General features: G+C 39.3%; 1 protein-coding gene across 1 annotated transcript in view; it reads left to right on the top strand.

The window, feature by feature from the left end:
* The window catches only part of rbfox3a (RNA binding fox-1 homolog 3a), a 116,438-nt gene extending 96,354 nt beyond the window's left edge, over positions 1–20,084 (top strand). Inside the window, exons 8-12 of the mRNA XM_026351575.1 lie at positions 2,713–2,845; positions 13,333–13,372; positions 13,455–13,519; positions 16,491–16,569; positions 20,040–20,084. Of these exons, the coding sequence (XP_026207360.1) occupies positions 2,713–2,845; positions 13,333–13,372; positions 13,455–13,519; positions 16,491–16,569; positions 20,040–20,084 (362 nt within the window). The remainder of the gene's footprint in view (positions 1–2,712; positions 2,846–13,332; positions 13,373–13,454; positions 13,520–16,490; positions 16,570–20,039) is intronic.
* Positions 20,085–20,313: the final 229 nt, after the last annotated feature.

Here is a 20,313-nt window from a genome sequence, read left to right as displayed (position 1 = left end):
TTTTAGAAATAGTTCAATATAGTTTCATCAGTCCACAAAACATTTTGACAATACTGCTGTGGAGTGTCAATGTACTATTTAGCAAACTTCAGGCATGCAGCAATTTTTTTTTTAGTAAGCAATGGCTTCCTTAATGGTGTCCTGCCATAGACACCCTGCTTTTCAATGTTTTACATACTGTAGATTCATGAACACAGATGTTAGCCGGTTTGAAACATAAACATAATTAAAAACATTAGAGGACTTAGCCAGAAGGTTTTGCTTGGATACTAGGTCTGTTGTAGTTAGTTGTTGCTAGTTTCAGCTTAGTAATCACTGAGCATTTACAGCTTTGGCCTAACAAAGGTGCCTAAATTAGTTTGGTTTCAATGAGGGGGTGGTTTCAGCTGTAGAAATTAGTCATATATTTAAGGCACTTGTTGGACTTACATGAGCAGCATCGGCCCTTGTGTTCAGCCCTCTTGGTGTAAAGACCTGCTAGTCTACCTGCGTCCACCAAGAATGGACACACTGATAATAATAATAATAATAATAATAATAATAATAATAATAATAATAATAATAATAATAATAATAATAACATACTTAGATAGATCCCCTTGGGGAAATTGTTGTTTGGACAGCTGCAGTAGATAACAGCTACTGTGATGACTGTAAACAAAAAGCTGACTTTTCTGAAACAACCGCACTATGAAGTGGGAGGAAAATCAGCAAAATGCCCCATTTTTAAATTTAAAAATGCAAAAAGCAGAAAATACAATTCAGAAAATAAAAGATCCAAAAGCAAATTCTGTACAGTACAAATTAGGAGGGAACAGTCTTTTGAAACCTTTTTTAAAACACTATACACTCAACCCAAATCAGATAAAACCACAAACCCAATCTGTCTGGTTTTAATCTTGGGCAAGAGAGAATAATACAAACAGCACATTAGACACTCTCAGTGTAGTTCTGAGGTTAATGGTCACATACATTTTTTTTATATCACATTTATTTACATACATTTATTTCAGCCCACAACTCCTCCTCATTGGCTATACTCAATTGCATTTCCTTTTATGGTATAGAACATATAGTATAGAACATTCTAGAACATATCCACCAAGGCCTGGGTTTCTTCACTTCTGACAGCTTCTGTCCCTTCCAGGTAAAGGAAAAACAAGGTACTTAGCGTTTCCCTTACACTAAAATGACAGCTGGACAAAACAGACTTCTAATTAGTGAAATCACAAATGAAGCAAATCAAATCTAAAACCGTATTGCATGTATTTGGATTTCATCAGACGTTTATTAAAGCAATTCAAGCCTTGTACAATAGTCCAAATGCAAGAATAAAAATCAATGCTGATTTGGCTTAGAAAAAGGAACTAGGCAAGGCTGCCCATTGAGTCCATTATTGTTTGGAATATTTATAGAAGCTTTAAGTCAGGGCATCCCCAGGAAAAAAGAAATAGAACAAAATATATCAGGAGCAATTCCAGTTCAGGCACGATTGGGAGACAAAATAAAAAATAAGAGGGAATAAATTGATCAATTTACCTCCAATAACCAGTTTAAAATTATTAAATATTATTGCTAAGAATGGTTGGTCTGAACATATAAAAATTCTGAGATGGGCCCCTTATGACCTAGAACAATAAATCAATTCCAGCACGACCATACAACACACACTTTTGTCAACCATAAAACATATACTGCCCTCCTAAAATTTTGGAAAAGGCCAGTACCTTTAGTTTTGAACCAATAGAAGGCTCCTCTTTAAGAGACCCTTGCCTGCTAATACTGCACTTTAAAACACTGCCGTAAAGGTGCTCCAGTGTGCCTTTTACACAGGTAACAGGGCACCCCAGCTTTAGCGGTGTGACATTTAATGTCCCAAGCTGCATTATAAATTAGTTATACATTACAATTAAATTATATATATATTAAAGTAGCATTGTCCTTGTATCAACATGTGCACATGTGAAGTCAATGACTGTATTTTCTTGTGAAACTCGGCACTCTGCAGGACTAATGTATATATAATAATAAATAAAATAATAAAAATAAATATTAAAAGTTAAAGCAAAGTAAAATTTAAAATCTAATTTTGTGCTTTGTTTTGTAATGCCATTTCACATTCCCACTTTTAACCACTACCACCATCTTAGAGCAGCTGGGAGTAAGCACTTTCAAGTTTCCTATGGGAATTTGGGATTTTTTTGGATTTATGGATTAAATGCCGGTTTTCTCCCTGTCATTGTCACTGCAGCAGTTTTCACTTGGAAAACAGGTTTTCCCCGCCTCTTTTCAGTGAAGGCCTGCCCTACTCTACCTGTAATTGGCTGACATTCTCACCTTGACCAATCTCAGTCCTCATGCTGAAACCAATGATAATGATGGCCAATCAGAGACAGATAGATACTGTAGGAGTAGCAGTGTGGAAAAGAGTCGCTTGTCAAAATGTAATCTCTGCCAAAACTGAATAAAAACTCAATGATACATTGGTTCCCAAGAAATTCTCTATTTTCTTCTGTCTGAGTACATTAAAATTGTGAATAGCTGTTTAGTTAAATCATAGAGCCTACACATGAGTAATTTTTGATAATAACCTTCTTCAGATAGGAGCCAGTGGGCTTGGGGTTTAGATTGACTTAGTATTGTAATATGCTGTGCTACTTTTTCACCCCTTTCTTCTTCTTCTTTCTGTCTGTCTGGATGGTTGTCACTCAGTGACAGGCTTTCCATACACCAGTACAGGAGCGGCTGTGGCCTACAGAGGAGCCCATTTAAGAGGGAGGGGTCGAACTGTGTACAACGCGTTCCGTGCTGCACCTCCTCCACCACCTCTCCCTGCCTATGGAGCGTGAGTACCTGAAACATGCAAACAATCAACTGAAACAAACACACAAGCACTTTTTGATAGCTCTTCAAGTCTGAAAACGTGGTAAATGTTCTGCACTTATACAGCACTTTTCTACCTAACAGGTACTCAAAGGGCTTCACACTGCATGTCATTCACCCATTCACAGACACAAGAACACACACACACACCGATGGCAGAGCTGCTATGCAGCTGATCTGACTCACTGGAGGCAACTTGGGGTTCAGTATCTTGCCCAAGGACACTTTGGCATGTGATATGGCATCCGGGAATCAAACCACCGATGCTGATTGGTAGATAACTGCTCTACCTATTGAGCCCCCCCACTGCTATGCTACTGCACAAATACAAATACATAGATTTACTCAAACACAGAAACTAACACAAACACAGTATACATATCCACAAATTTAAACGTACCCATACATGCAGTAATAGAGAAATAGTGAGTGGAATACAAAAGGCTGCCTTCTAATAGAGTGGAATAATCCGCTTTGATTTCAGAATGGCCAAATTTGTATCTTTTTTTTTTTAAATTGTCATTCTTTATTTGTTTTTGAGGACACTTCATGGAGTGAGAGAGCTAAGGAGCATGCTGGGGGAGCAGAGAGCAGATGTCTAAGAGTGCATGTTAGAGTTGATAGAATAATAAGAAAGTAATGCAGACAGAGACAGTAAAAACTGAAAAAAGAAATAAAGAAGAAAAATGTAATTTGACCACATGGAGCTATGGTAAATGGTCTGCACTTATATAGTGCTTTTCTACCTAGCTGGCACGCAAAGTGCTTTACACTGCATCTCATTCACCCATTCACACACTGCTGGCAGAGCTGCTATGCAGCTGACCTGACTCACCAGGGGGACAGTTGGGGTTCAGTATCTTGCCCAAGACACTTTGCCATATGACGTGGCAGCCAGGAATCGAACCACCAATCCTGGGATTGGCAAACAACTGCTCTACCTATTGAGCCACAGCCTATGGAATTAGTGATTTACTGTGTGGTGGCAATTACAGTGGATTTCCATTGATTTACCATTTATGTGCAATTCTATTATTTAAGGTCCAAACTAAACATCCATAAAGGTTGTTTGTCTTTACCCTCTTATGTGACGTATTTCTTGAAATTGTACCTATTGGTGGTTGGCAGGAATGTCTTGAAATATGATGAAATAGCTCTTGTGGCAGCAGGTGTCTTATTACCATAGTAATGGCTACGGAAGAGTGAAACTGTACCCCAAAAAGATATAGCTTTGTGCTTCCAAATGCCAATACACTACAGTAAAGAGAAATCTTTCATTATTATACCCAATAACCTTCTCTCTCGGATCTTGAATAAATACAATTATAAAAATAATGTAATCTAAAATAACATGTGCCTTTATGCATCAGATGTTGCCCTTTGTAAACAGAAAAAAATTATGACTATGCATCTACAAATGTCCTGACTTCACATCTGTAGGGTATGTCTAGGACAGATTTGTCTGCTGTCCCCAGTTACCTGCTGATGTTCATGTTCAAGTACAGTAATGTTCTAGAGTTAGTAACGCTGCCTTTGTGTTCTTTAAATATAAACACAAAACTATCATAATAGGGTTGTTATGACCCTGGCATGCTGGAGGGAAGAGAAGTAACATAAAAATGTGCAGATGGTAAATCTGTTTATTGTTATATAGAATGTTTTATGTAACATTTAAAAGCAAAGGTAACTTTGCTTTACTTTCTTAAAAATTAAGGGAGAAAAAAACACTAGCCAATAGCCAACTGCAATTGGCAATTCACAATGAAAACAAAAAGGGAGTAAAACTAAAGACAAAGAGTTTAAACAATTTTAAAACAGAGGTCTAATGCTTTTAGTCAGAGTTAGCAAATGAGTCAAGGTTTCAGCACAAAACTAGTTTCAAAGAAAGCACAACAAAGAACATAAAAGATGCAAGCTGAATCACAGATGCCCTGAAGTGCCCCAGGTGTATGGTTGCCATCCTCTGATTGGTCCAATACCGGTCCACTCACAAGAGGAGGGGCAGGCAGAACAAGAGAAGGTGATGAGATCCTGATAACGAACCAATAAGGAGGGGAGAGGCTCATGGCACAAGGGGAGGAGATGAGGTCCCAATGCCAGACAAATCAGGAGGTTTGATGGAGAGGAAGGTGAAGGTGGCCAGGAAGAGCAGTCGATCATAGGTAGGTGGAAGTAGTGAAGTCTGGCCAGCCCAAAAAAAACTCTACTAGACAGAAGTTCACACAGACAAAACAATTAATGAATAATTAAAAAAAATATGACAATAATATAATATAATTAATAATTAAGCATATACAACCTCATACAAACATCCATTAATCCAGTATCCTAACCTCTTAAAGGTAGCGGGAGTGCAGGAAACACAACTACAGGAGAGAGAAAGCACAAAGTTAATCTATCATGCATTGGACAAAGCCAGAGTACCCAGGCTGGACTATAACTGTGTAGCATCCAGTATAGTCCAGTATGCATATAGTTTACCAGACTCACAATTGGACAGGACCGAACACTAATGTTCAAGCTAACGTTTAAAGTAATGTTTAAAGTAGTGATATTACCAGTAACAACGGCAACAATGATAATAGTAATTTATGTGCATGATGCGGGCTGATGTGGGCGCACAAACATGCCCCAGAGTGCTGCCTGTGACTTCAGCCAGTGTGACAACAGTGGGACATGGCTGCCATATACTAGGTCTAAAGAAAGGCTAGAAGAGAACCAGCTACCGGAGTAGTGGAGGAACATTAAAGAGAGGCCAACCCCTGTAGGGGGCTGACAGATGGCGCCACAGTGAAGTAGAATCCATCCACAACCCTCCACAATCCTCCAACTCCTGCACAGAGCTCAATGACCACTACAACTCCACTATGCCCCCTTGTCCCCACCATGCAGTCCCCTGCAGCACCCCAAAGAGGCGTGACCACCCAAGGCCCAGGGCACCAAAGCCCAGACCTTTAGGCCAGCACTGCACTGCAGCCACAACCCATCCCCTCCGGAAGATGGATTCAATCAAGTGTTTTGACAAAACAGACAATTTTTCTAAGGTGATGCAATCTTAAGTGCAATCATATTGAATACTGCTTAATTTCTTTTGTTTTCCAAAGCAGAGGACAGTAAGAAGTAGATGTGAAGAATTTTGTATTGTATTAGTTGTAGGATTTGGTTTTTAGTTAATTTGGAATTAATTTAAGTATGTTTGTGTCCAAAACGTCTAATCAGTGGTAATACCACTGATTAGAACTTCTTGAACTTTTCCACATTTCTCACATTATAACCACAAACATAAATATATTTTATTGGAATGTTATGTGAAAGACCAACACAACGTGGCATACAATTGGGAAGTAGAAAGAAAATTATACAGTTACAAGTTTATTTATTTTTTACTTTGGAACCCCCTTTTGCTGCAAGTACAGCTGCAATTCTTTTGGGGGATGTCTCCACCAGCTTTGCACATCTACAGACTGAAATCTTTGCCCATTCTACCTTGCAAAACAATTCAAGCTGAGTCAGATTAGAAGTGTTTTGCAGACTCCAACAGGTTTTCCAACAGGTTTTCCAGGTTTTACAGAAAGAAGGGGAGACAGAGGAGGAAACAACTACAGGAGAGAGAGGACACAAAGTTAATGACATGAAATGGTGGCATTTAAATGGATATACAGTAGGAGAAAGGAGAGAGAAGAGGAGCTCAGTGTATCAATATAGGTTTCCCAGCAGACTAACCTATATCAGCATAATTAAGAGATAGTTCAGAGTCACCTGTTCCATCTCTAACTATAAGCTTTATAAAAAAGGAAAGTTTTAAGTCTAGTCTTAAATGTAGAGAGGGCGTCTGCCTCCTGAACCTGAACTGGGAGCTGGTTCCACAGGAGAGGGGCTTGATAGCTAAAGGCTCTGCCTCCCATTCTACATTTGGAAACTCTGGGAACCACAAGCAAACCTGCAGCCTGAAAACGGACAGTTCTGCTGGGAAAATATGGAAATATGAGGTCTTTAAGATAAGATGGAGCCTGATTATTAAGTGCTTTGTAAGTGAGAAGAAGAATTTTAAATTTAATTCTGGATTTTACAGGAAGCCAATGGAGAGAAGCTAACATAGGAGAAATATGATCTCTCTTGCTAATTCCAGTCAGATCTCTGGCTGCAGCATTTTGGATTAACTGAATGCTTTTAAAGGATTTATTGGGACATCCTATTAATAATGAATTACAATAGTCCAGACTGAAAGTAACAAATGCATGGACTATATATAGTATAAATAGCATTATATATATATAAATATAAATATATATATATATATATATATATATATATATACACAGAATATGTAAAATAGACAAATGAAATTGGGTCAATATATATACTCTATGTGGATTGACAGCAGGTGTATGATACAACTATCATTTCCCCCACCCCTTACAGAGGGGGGAGGAATTGTACAGATTGATGGCCACAGGTAGAAACGATCTCCTGTGGCACTCTGTGGAGCATTTAATGTTAATAAGTCTTTTGCTGAATGTGCTCCTCTGTCCAGCCAACACACTGTGCAGTGGGTGGGAGGGATTGTTCAGGATTGAGAGGAGTTTAGACAGCATGCTCCTCTCAGCCACAACATGTAGAGGGTTCAGCTCCACCCCCAGAACAGAGCCAGCCCTCCTAATCAATTTGTTTAGTCTGTTAGTGTCTGCCATCTTCATGTTGCCACCCCAGCAGACCACAGTATAAAAGATAACACTGGCCACCACAGACTCATAAAACATCCGCAGCATGATACTGCAGACGTTGAAGGACCTGAGTTTCCTCAGAAAGTACATCCGGCTCTGAGCCTTTTTGTACAGTGCTGCTGAGTTCTTAGTCCAGTCCAGTTTTTTGTCCAGGTACACTCCCAGGTATTTGTACTCGGACACGACCTCCATCTCCTCCCCCTGTATAGAGAGAGAGATGACAGGACTCCCAGATTTCCTGAAGTCCATCACCAGCTCCTGTGTTTTGTTGATGTTGAGTTGAAGATGGTTGAGTCCACACCAGTCAACAAAACTGTCCACCACTCCACGATACTCTGTGACATCTCCACCCTTAATACATCCTACAACTGCAGAGTCATCAGAGAACTGAAGATGACAGGACTCTGAGTTGTACCTGAGGTCTTAGGTGTACAGGGTGAAGAGGAATGAAGACAGTTCTGCGGGCGGTTAATGAGGTAGTCCATGATCTAGGAAATCAGGGGAGTGTTAACCTGCATGTTTTTTAATTTCACTGGAGAAATCAAAAAACATTATCCTCACTAACCCCCCTGGCTTGTCCGGGTGTGTGTAGGTGCGATGGAGTAGATGTATGATGGCATCATCCACTCCAAGGTGAGGTTGATAGGCAAAAACTGGAGGGGGTCAAGTGAGGGTTTGACCAGAGGTCAGAGGGACTCCAGTATTAGCCTCTCGAAAGCCTTCATAATGTGTGATGTCAGAGCCACTGATCTGAAGTCATTGAGGACTCTGGGACGTGACGTCTTATTCACAGGAACCAGGCACGACTTTTTGCACCCAAGGGGAACTCTCTCCAGGTGCAGGCCGAGGTTGAAGATGTGTTGGAGAACACCACATAGCTGAGGAGCACAGGCTTTCAGCACCATTGGGCTGACTCCATCAGCACCTGCAGCTCTCTTCTCACCTGCTCAGCTGAGATTGTTAGGGTGGTGGCTGAGTCGTGTGGGGAAGGGACTGAGGAGGGGATAGTGAACTGATGTGGGCTCTGTGGCTCAGCCTGGCGATTGAAAAATTTATTCAATTTGTTGGTTCAGTCCACTGTCCCCACATTCTCCTGGCTGCTGGACTTGTAGCCAGTCATGCCCCTCCAAACCTCCCTGGTGTTGTTTTGTTGAAAGCTATGTTACAGATTTCTCCTGTAAGTCTCCTGCCCCTCCCTGATCCTGACAGACAGCAGTCTCTGGACCCTTCTCGCTGCCTACCTGTCTCCTGATCTGAATGCTTTCTTCTTGTCATTTAGGATGGCTTTGATGTCCTGAGTGACCCAGGGCTTATTGTTTGGGAAGCAGCAAATGGTTTTCGTGGGTACCTGGGTGTCCACACAGATATTGATGTAGTCAGAGATGCAGTCTGTCAGTCCATCAATGTCCTCACTGTGAGGTTCACAGAGAGTCTTCCAGTCTGTCTCTTCAAAGCAACCCTGCAGGGCAAGGTGTGCCCCCTCTGTTCACCTCTTTACAATTTTAATGGTGGGAGGCTGCCTCTGAACCAAAAGTGTGTATTACGGGAGGAGATGTACCAGGTTGTGTTCTGACTGTCCCAGAAGGGGGAGGGCAGTGGAGCTGTAGGCATCTTTAACATTAGCATACAACAGGTCCAGTGTCTTCTCCCCCCTGGTGGGACAGCTCACAAACTGGGTAAAGGTATGAAGTGTCTTATTGAGGGTGGCGTGATTAAAGTCTCCAGAGATCTTAAAAAAGGCGTCAGGGTGTCTGGTCAGCAGCCTGGAGGTGACCGTCTGAATGATGTCACACGCAGCAGCGGCGTTAGCAGATGGATGAACGTAAACTGCGATTAATATGAAGTGAGAAAACTCTTTGGGCAAATAATATGGACGAAGTCCCACAGCCAAAAGTTCAATGTCAGGGCTGAATACACGCTCTGCATTTGATCCATCCCCCTGGGGGGAGCAGTAGGGAGCAGTGGGCAGCTGCATACAGCGCCCGGGGAGCTAGCATGGAGTGTCTTGCTCAAGGACACGCCTGGTGTTTGTGACGGGGTGTGAACCCCGAACCGTCTATATGTCAGGCCAATGATCTACCCACTGACCCACCAGACAAATTTTGATCTTTCACTCCGACCGTCCTCAGTAAGATCAGCTGATCCCTGGTGTAAACAAAGGCTCAATCAAAATAACTTCCGTCTTGTCTGGATTTAGGAGAAGGAAATTGGAGGACATCCAGGCCTTTACGTATTTTAAGCATGCTAAGCTGTCTAATTGATTTGTTTCTTCTGGTTTCATAGAAAAGTATAGCTGGGTATCATCTGCATAACAATGGAAATATATAGTGTGTTTCCTAATAATATTGCTTAAGATGGACATATATAGAGTGAAAAAAATAGGTCCAAGCACCGAACCCTGTGGAACTCTATAGATAACTTTGCTGTGCATGGAAGGCTCATCATTAAGACGTACAAATTGAAATCTATCTCATAGATGCGATTTAAACCCTAACCTGTTGTTCCTGTCACATTGCTAGGATCAGACTCCATGACCAGAGATGATACAAGAGACAATGATAAGTTACGAGGGTTTATTACAAAAGGAATACAATATAATTTGAGGAGGTCCGATGATGTCACAGCTGAAGAAGGGAGACTTCGGATGTGGTTGGCAGTTGAAGGCTAGGTGAATGATGGTCCAGCAGCAGAGAGGAGTGAACCTGATAGAAGACTGTGAGGTGTCGTCTAGAGTGGTGATGGTTTGTTGACCGGAGAAAATGGTCGAGGTTCCAAGATGGCTGACAGCAGAACGAGGCACGTGTAGACTGGGATCAGAGGTGGAACGATATACACTGAGAAATGAGTCTATGTTGCAGAAGCACAGTTGGTTAGTGAGAATACACAGCTTCAGTAGATAGTTTTCCAGAAATCCAGGGTGCAGAGTGAGAGACAAATCTAAAGTCATACACAGAAAAGCAGTCCAAGCACTAATGTCCGTAAAGCTAAATCCAAAACAACAATCCAGGTCAAGCACGGATAGGCAGAACTAAGCGCAGAAATCCAATAGGCTGTTAGCAAGGTCTAGAGATGGTCAGAGGTCATACACAGAAACAGTAAGGTAAAGGAGGGACTGGAAGCAGGAGCAAGTCGAGTAAGGAGAATACACTCACGATACTGGTGGTTTAGATAGAGGCAGGTCAGAACAGAAGGCAGGTCTGGTTAGGGGGGAGTCAGGCAGAGACAGGTTTCAGGTCAGGCAGGGTTTGTATCAGATAAACAGTCCAAAGACAAATGCTGGATAGTTTTGCTCTCAGGTCGATGTGAGACTATCTGGCAAACAGGAGACTGACAGACCTGCTAATGAAGGGGCAGGGGAGACACAGGTGCAGATAATATGCAATCAGCAGGTCACCTGACAGAGGAGGGAGAATACAAGGAAATCAGGGGCAAGAGGAGAGCTGGTCATTTCTTAGAAATTCCCACCAGGCTGTCAGAGAGGTTCATATGCTAATAGTCTGGTTTAACAACAGTGGTTTAACAATTATAGTGTTTGATTTTGTGGCTGATAAATGGTAAATCTGTAACATTAATTTCTTATAATTTTTGATCAAAAATAGGTCATCCCCAGTTATTCATTGAACAGGTTATAGATGTGTTGTAATCCTTTGGCATGAAGGTAATAATAAGGATTTGGCAATTCTAAGCCACCACAACTTTTGGATTTTTAAGTGTTTTGAAGCTGATTCACTGTTGTTTATTTTTCCATTAAACTTTTGACATATATTATGCCAATGCCTTAAACTATACCTGAGAGGGCTGAATTGGGATAATTGAGAATGGACAGTTGATTCTGGGTAGGACCACAATTTTTTTTTCATTCTTTCCATGAGTGATATGGGCTAGGACTGCCATTGTTTGAGGTTGTCCTCAATTGCCTTTAATAATGGGGAATGATTTAGTTCTATCAGAACAGCCTAGAGGAAATTTTAATGCCTAAGTTTCTAATGTTCCCTGACTGGAGTGGGGTAAAAGAGACGCTCTGGAAGTCAAGATTGATTGGCAACGCTATAGATTTTATCTAGTTAATAGAATATTCAGAGAGAGCTGAGAAGTTGCTTGTAAGACTGATAGTTTCAAGAGAGGTAAGCAGGTTTAGGAGAAACAGTAATATATCATGAGCATATAGATTTATTTTATGATTTTTTTGTTGTTATTTCAGTTATATTTTTGTTTCCTCTAATTGCTAATGGTTCAGTGAAAATTGTGTAGGGTGTCTAATCTCCACTCCTCAGTGAGGTTTGACTATGTGTTCTAACTGCGGCATTTGCAGAAATGTATAATATCTGAATCCAGCCAATGAAGGAATATCCAATTATCAATTTATGTAGTGTGGCTAACAGAAATTTCAAGTCAACCCTGTCGAAAGCTTTTTTTGCATCTAAAGAGACAATGGTTGACTCTAGCTTATTGGTCGTAGCATAATCATTTAAGTTGATTAGTCTATACATGGTATTTGTTGACAAATATGGAGTAATTTTCTCAAGTAAATGTTAAGTGCTTTGCAGATTATTCTCAAGTCTAATTTACTAGTGAAATTGTGATACCTGGGTCCTTCTAGCTATAAGGCATCAGTGTAAACCACTATACCACCATGCCCAGTTCACACATCCACCAGGTTAGCCACAGAGGAGTTGTCAGAGGTGTGACTAGTAGATCTACTCACACCTTCTTCTTTTATTATTTCACATAATTAGCCTATTTAGGGCATGTGTGAAATCAAACCAACCTGGACAAGAAGTTTGTGGTCTCAACTATCCTCAGACTGAATAACCTGGATGCGTACTGAAACATTTCTACCTAAAAGTCCAGTTGCCAACTTCCACACACACCTGAATACTCAAGACCCGCAAAATGCACATCAAGGGCTGATGATTAGTATCACATGGCTATAATTTACGCCATTTAATCCAATGGAAGCAGTAAGGGTATACTGTCCAGCCTCACTTCCTGCCATGCCCAAAAATGGTTTCATTATTTATATCTGTCTATCCCCTTCACTCTCTCCTACCAATAATCACATCTGTTTCACCTGTGCATAGCCCTTCTCTTTATAAGCAGGTTTGCAGTCCTCTCACATCTGCCAGATTGTGCCATTTGAACCAAATGTTAATCTGCTAACTTATTGCTGACCTAATCTGCCTGTTCACTACTGCATTCCTGCTTTTACCAGTAACTTGTAAATCTAGCCTGATCTGACCTCCATCTGTTTGGATTGTGGATTTCCAATTCTTTTTGCCCTATTCTCTGACTGTGTCACTCTGAATTCTGAACTGACCTCTGTCTTTGGTGATCATTGTTGTTATGGAACTCTCTCAGTTATCTAACGTTAACAGTACACTCCCAGCCCTCATACCCACCTATCCAGCTTTTTACCTGCACTACGCACCTTCACATCCTTAGACTTCATCCCCGCTCATCCGCCATCACTTCCCCATCCTGTCCTCAGTATTCACCTGCCATGACCTCTCTCCAACCAGTACCCCAGGACTATGCTTCCCAACATCCACCTATTCATCATCTGCCACCACTTCCTGTATACTTCCTGGTTCTAATCCCATGAAATAAACATGTCCTAGTTCAGTATGTCAATAGGCATTGCAGATATGAGAAACTAAAATAACCCTTTCACTTAATTTTACTTCAATGCTGAAAAAACATAATATTTCATATCCTCTATCTACAGTGTGGTCTACCAGGATGGCTTTTATGGGACAGAAGTATATGTAAGTCATTAAGTTATTATTTATGATCATTCAAGATCAGAATCTATAGTCAGGTATATATACTGAATATGTCTCTCCTCAGGGAGGGTACACAGCTTACAGATATGGCCAGCCAGCTGGTACTGCTGCAGCTGCATACAGTGACAGGTATGTTGACTTCCTTTTTTCTTCTAAAATCTGTGAAGGTTTTATTGTAAATAATCATGATTTATATTTATAAATTATGTCTAAATGTATTTTGTATTCCTTACCTGTATACGGTGCCAAAGACACAAACATTTTGATTAAAAGTGCTTCAGTTTTCTTCTGAAGTCACTGAAACATGCCATTGAGAGTGATCATGAGGAACTGAACTCTATCACATTTATAGAGATTAGTTACTTAATTTTGAATGAATTAGTTAAGCAACTAACTGCAACCAACACCACATTGCTATTTGTAGATATTAGAAAAAAGAATCAATAAGCTGAGGTCTCGACTCAACGCTCAATAGTCCAGGACTGGAATTTCCTACAAGTCTACCAGAGCCTCCAATAACTAACTGGACTCTATATTAACTTAAAGACATTAACTTCTATACTGAACTGCCTGCTGCCTAACCCATAGTATGTAATCACTCATATGAGGATGATAAAATATTGCTGAGTAGCTTGTGATGGTCCCCAAAGGAATCAGGGGTTTATTGATCGCCTTGGGGGAAACTATGTGATTATTATCTGTAATAGCACTCTGCAAAATTTAGGCCTTGTTTATTTGATTTTTACACCTTGTCATCAGTTTCTTTTAAACATGATTTCTCTTTATAAACTTATGAAGTGTCCTTTCTTCCCTATAACCTATTTCTTTGCTTTCACGGCCCAGAGGACGATTTCTTCTCTAGCATACTTTTGTCACCTTCCTCCCCCTTCATTTAGAAGACAAAACACTTGTTTCCTTTTTCTCATTAACTGAAATGTTAAAACAAATCATTGCAATCACACATTATTACCTTTACAAAATACATTTATAAGGAGACACTGATTGCACTTTCTTCCCATAGACCTTTCCTTAGCACAAGTGAGAAAGGAAAATAGATCATTCCTCCAGAGCCTGGTTAAAGGCACTTACCATCCATTAGCTAGGTGTTCTGTCAAAGCCAACAGGCACAAGGTTTATATGTGGTGGCGGGAAGGGGTAAACAATTTAACACTCTTTCTCAGCTGATTACATTCACATTTGATTTGTACTGGTACAAAGAATCCATTGCGTTTTATGTCTTAGTAATAAGTCAAAAAGGCAGTTTAAGTGTAAATGTCCTATTACATATAAAAAACTTCCTCCAGAGCTTCAGAGTTGTCCTAACTTGAGTTCCAAACAGGTACGAACAGGATAATATGTTACACTGTGGGAAGTGGAAAAAATAAAATGTCTTATTCATCATTCATCTCCCTAACCGCTTGTCATCTTAAGGTTTGCAGGAGTGCTGGAGTCTATCCCAGCTGTCATTGGGTGAGAGGCAGGGTACACCCTGGACATGTTGCTAGTCTATCACAGGGCGGAAATACAAAGACAGAGTTACCAGTTAACCTAACATGCAATCTTTGGAGTAACTGGTGAGAACCCATGCAGACACAGTTAGGACGTGCAAACTCCACACAGAAACTCCACACCTGCCAGGTGTATACAATTTACTATTGCTATGAGGCAGCAGTGCTAACCACTACACCACTGTGCCGCCCAAGAGTGAACTTGTTCAAATAAATACTAATTAAAACTAATTTAGTGTGAGATCGACCCAGAGCTACTACATAATTAGAACAATATTAATCATAACATATAGTTCTTTATGGATGCAAGGAGCAAGTCTGCAATTGGAGGACGTGGTTGGCACCCCTGTCTCACAGTCGGAAAGCAATGGTTTTCAAGTCTTTTTCTGTGCAATCATGTCTCCCAAAAATTATGTTTTTATGCAACTAAACTGGAATCAGAATAACATTTTTGTAGCATGCCTTACATACCTTAAATCATTATTATGATAAGATACAACTTTTAAATGAATGAAGCACAGTTTATTATTAACAGGAATTGAATAGGAATGGAAATGGAAATCCAATCACAAGAAGGTGTTTGGGGTGGAAGGAAGGGTGTATAAAGATTGATGAACAGTAAACCCTAGTGTGAGTTTGAGAGTCCCATGTAACATTGGATTCAGGAAAGAAAAGCATTTTGTTTAGGGTTAGATAAATACTGTTTTTTTGGTTATATTTCAATAAAGACTTTGTCCAAAGACATGCAGTTAGGTTAATTGGTGATTCTAAATTGCCCATAAGGCCCCTTTAATAGATTTGCAATCTGTGTACCCAGCCTCTTGCCCAGTGAGAGCTGGGATCGGCTCCAGCACTCCTAAAACCCTTAAGAGGACAAGCGGTTAGGATAATGGAAGAATGGATGAACATTGTGTGTATTACTTCTCCAGACTTTACCTGGGTGAACTGCATGTGACTACACAAATGTATGGGTCAATCAGCGAGTTTACCCAAACCCAGACATAGTCCAACGTGCGTGTATATATATATAGGTGTTAAACTGGCATGGGACCTATTTCATTATAAAATATGTTAAATTAAATTACCATAAAGTAACACACATAACACACTGGACACTTGTTTTTAGAGTGGTTTCTTAAGCTCTAGGAAACAATAATGTTGCCATAGATAGTCTGTTGTTTGCTGAGAACCTTAATCGAACTTAAAGGTAATGACAAACACACGCACAGTTTATAGACAAAGAGAGGAGTGTAGGGTCAGTAGTAGCTCACAGCTCTTGCTCCTGGGTATCTCCCTAATGAAAACTGCACTGCTCAAACCATTGCTTTAATGTCTTGTCTTTTGACACATTCACAGAAATTTTAACTTGTGTGCTAATCTGGGGCGAGGAATAATTTACATCCTAGTACACTGTTGCTCACTATTCCCTGGTGGTATACTGTTGTGCTTGATAAATGCAGGCACTGATCTTTGCACTAAACTGTAACTATAGATTGTGTTTAGATACAGTTCTCTGTTGTACATCTTGGAGAAACTATAGTAAACTTTAAAGTTTTCTACTGTCACTCTGTTTCTTGTTTTCTCCTCTGTAGTTATGGCAGAGTCTATGCAACCACAGATCCATATCATCATATGATTGGTCCTACAACCACATACAGTGTGGGCACTATGGTGAGTCTGTCCACTGTTTTTTACCTGCTTACCGTCTGAATATTATTCAGTATACAATAATACGATGACACCTGTACGTGTCTGTTTAACTTATACGAACAGCTTAACTAAGGGAATTATTAACATTAAAGTAACTCTTAATAATTTTTGATGTGCAATAATCTGTAATTTAAGCACTTCATTAAGCTTCAGGAAAGTATCCTATTCTGGTTTGTTGTTCCTATGAATATGTTTCCCTCTGAGAGATCCATTTTAATGTTTAATGTGAGCCACTTCATTAAATGAAAAAGGGACAGTGCCTTATTCTCAAACTCCCCATTCAATGTCATGGGGCTGAAGCTATTTTTAAATCCAGTTGAGACTGAAAATTCCTTCCCACAGGAAACAGTCTCTAGAAATTTTCAAAGGGGAGAAAGTCGAATGGTTAATGTTTGTTTTTAGCTAGCTTTGCAGCTAACATCAAAGATGAAAACAAACATTCCTAAAGAAAGAAACCGAAGACCCCAGAAGATGGGGGAAAACATAATGAACAATTTCTTTTCTTTCATGGGTGTATGTGGGGATTTGCATCAAGGATTAATAACCATCTAGTACATGCCTGAAAAAGGAGAAGAAGGAGAATGAAAGTAGCCAGAGCTGCTGCTTAGTGCAGCATCGTGTGATCCAGAGAGATGAGGGTTGATGCTGAGTACTGACACGCTTGTGATGATAAAAATCAAAAGCGCTACGGCCTCCCCCATGTGTCCCCCAAACAACACTCTTCTTCCCCCTAGGGCAGCTGCTAGCTAAAAGCCTTCATTAATTACGACCATTTTTTTCCTGTTTATTTACTTAATTACAATAGTGGCATGTGTTTTTCTCCTTAAAACACTTTCTTCTCTTCTTTATTCAAATCAATCCTCCCTTTTTCCCATTCTCCTATATTTTATAAAAAGCTTATACAACAATAAAAACATTTTTTTTAACAAAACAGTATTATGCTCCACATTCTGAACTATAGCCTCAAATGAAATGGAAGAGAGCCCTACTTGTCAGATAATAAGGTTAATTATTAATTAAATAATTATTAAAAATAATTATTTTTAGATTTGCATTGCATAATGACACTTTAGCCTTTTTAATTAACCTACTGGTTGCATTGTTCCTTCTCACCATGGGACTGGTGCCATCAGGGAGCCTGTTGTACCTCTCGTCATGATACATGACAATGTTACATTGTAGAAACATCATGGTTTTTATAGGTTAGGGTTAGGCACATAATAGTCAGGATTAGGTTAAGTTAAAGATAAATAAGTACTTCCCTGGAACAGTCTTGTTACAACACACTATGTCTCACACACTCAGCCGACATCCCTGTGCATCTTATACAGATGCTAAGGAGTATTTTTTGCATCAATATGCCACACCAAAGGATTTGATAAAATGTCAATATCTGACAACTCTTTTGGAACAAAAACATATATAATAGTTTCTCTCGAACATCGTAATAATAAATAAGCACATTGCTTTTTACGAATAATCGTAATAAGCAATGCTCCTCATATCCATATGAGGAGCAAACAATGTCCACTGTGTTGCATATAACAGCAACAGCAATGTTCATTGTCAACGCAGGAAGTATCCTCTATGTAGCAAGGTGGAAATTAAGGATTTGGAGATCACATTGGTCATTAGGATGCATCATATTAGACTTTAATGTTCATGTCCCATCACAGACTTGCTATACCTGTTTGGGGCATTTGAGGAATCATAACACATAAACATAACAGTGGCTGAAAGAAAATATAGAAGCTAGGAATGGCTATGCTTGAAAGTACTTTTTTAATGCCATTATCTTGAAATCACTAGTTAATTATCTTGTTATTTTGAGAAAGCTAAACCTCATGATTTTGATTTGTGTTTAGTTAGTTAATTTATCAAAATCAAAATCTCAGAGTAAAATCCCATTTTCCTTTGGTTTATGTGGTCAGCAAATTGCTGACCACATAAACCAGTGTTGGATTGCATTTAAGAATTGCAATGTACTATGAAATAAAGGGAGCAGTGGAGCACTATTTGTTTCCACATCAAAACAATGTGGAAAATCAAAGATATTCACTCAACTATGTTTAAAAAACCTTGTCATTTATACAAACATTGAATGATGAAGCAAATGAAATGAACCAGACAATAATATTGATCTTGATAAATTATCTTGTTACCTTAAGAAACTGGGTTTTGTTTTTACAAGATGCCAAAATATGTTGAAATGTTATCTTTAGATACGAGAATGAAAATTGCATCCATGACCCTTGACACTATGGTGGCCTCTAGAGACATAGCATGTACAAATATGAAAGCAAAAACTAAAAGGGAACAAGCTGCATATTGCTGTATGTGCTCTGTCTCTAGGGGCTACTGTAGTTCTCGACTTTCATATCAAAACCTTTATGTGAATAGGCACTGTCTGTGAAATTCCAAGCTTTCTGTGATCTACACTCACTGAACAGCCTTTTGTAGGAAACATAATAATCATATATTTTTTAATAAAAGTACAGGTAAATTAAAAATATGCTGATACAGAACATAACAGTAAAACATTTCCAAATATATTATAGTTTTAACAAAATATTCAATTTAAATTTTTCACATCCAGTTCTGCACATTTTATGGTTATGTGTGGCATTCAAGGTTCAAAGGTTAGAGGAAGACTGAGAACTGATTTTGAAAAAAGAGAAAGATATGTTGCCTAACATGTTTCAGCTGTAATTTTGTTAATTGGAAACAAAAGGCAGAACAGGTCTACTCCTGCAGTGGGTTCAGGGGTATGGCCTTATTTCCTTTTTTGTTCATGTGTTGGCAAAGGTATATCTACTGAATCATTAAATAACTGGAACACTATGTGTAGTTGTTGCCAAATAACTAAATGTATATATATAATTGTGAAGTACTTTTCACACAGGGCCAGGTGGTGTTTATTATATGTTTTCCATAGATATAATAATTTAAATGCTAGTTTTTCTTTCTTTTCCGTTAGAAATTTTGCTTGACTATCTCAAACTATTCAGTATGAAATATATACAGAAATTTAAGAAATCTCTGTATGAGAAGGACGGGTGTGAGGTAATAATTTTTCACAGAATTGTATGTTTTGGACAGCTGATTCATAATACACAAATGTGAATCCCCACACTCCCACAGTACCTTACTGCTATTTTATCACCAAAAACTAGAGGCAGTGTAAAGCAGTAATCTACACAGTACACTCCTAAACAGCAAAAATATCAACATCAATTCAGTAGTATATGGGAACATCACATCTGCTTACATTCTCGTTACATATAGTAGTAACACACACACACACTAAACACAAGTTAAGTGGATAAAGGGAGGAATATCTATTTTGAAGAAAGAGAGAAGTGAATTTAAATATGAGTATTACGGTTCTACATTGAATACTGATTGGAGCTTTTTCATCTTTGATGTTGCAGGCTAGCCTTTACAGAGGAGGGTGCAGTCGCTTCACACCCTACTAGAAAAGGGAGAGATGCGTCCCCTTTCCTTCCACACAAAACAGACACAAAAAACAGCAGCAAATCAAAACAAACAAACTAAAAACAAAATACCTTAAGGTGGCAAATGTGACCCTGAAATGCAATACTTGTTTTCACTTTGCCTATCCTTTTACAGTGTGTATACAATGTCTCTTTTTGATGTAACATACTTATTTTGGAAAAAGAACATTTTGTTGTGTGTTAATTTGAA

This window comes from Anabas testudineus, chromosome 19 (genome assembly GCF_900324465.2).
Source record: "Anabas testudineus chromosome 19, fAnaTes1.2, whole genome shotgun sequence".
NCBI classification, from domain to species: Eukaryota; Metazoa; Chordata; class Actinopteri; order Anabantiformes; family Anabantidae; genus Anabas; species Anabas testudineus.
Note: the sequence above shows the minus strand (reverse complement) of the source record. Positions and strands in the feature narration are given on the sequence as shown.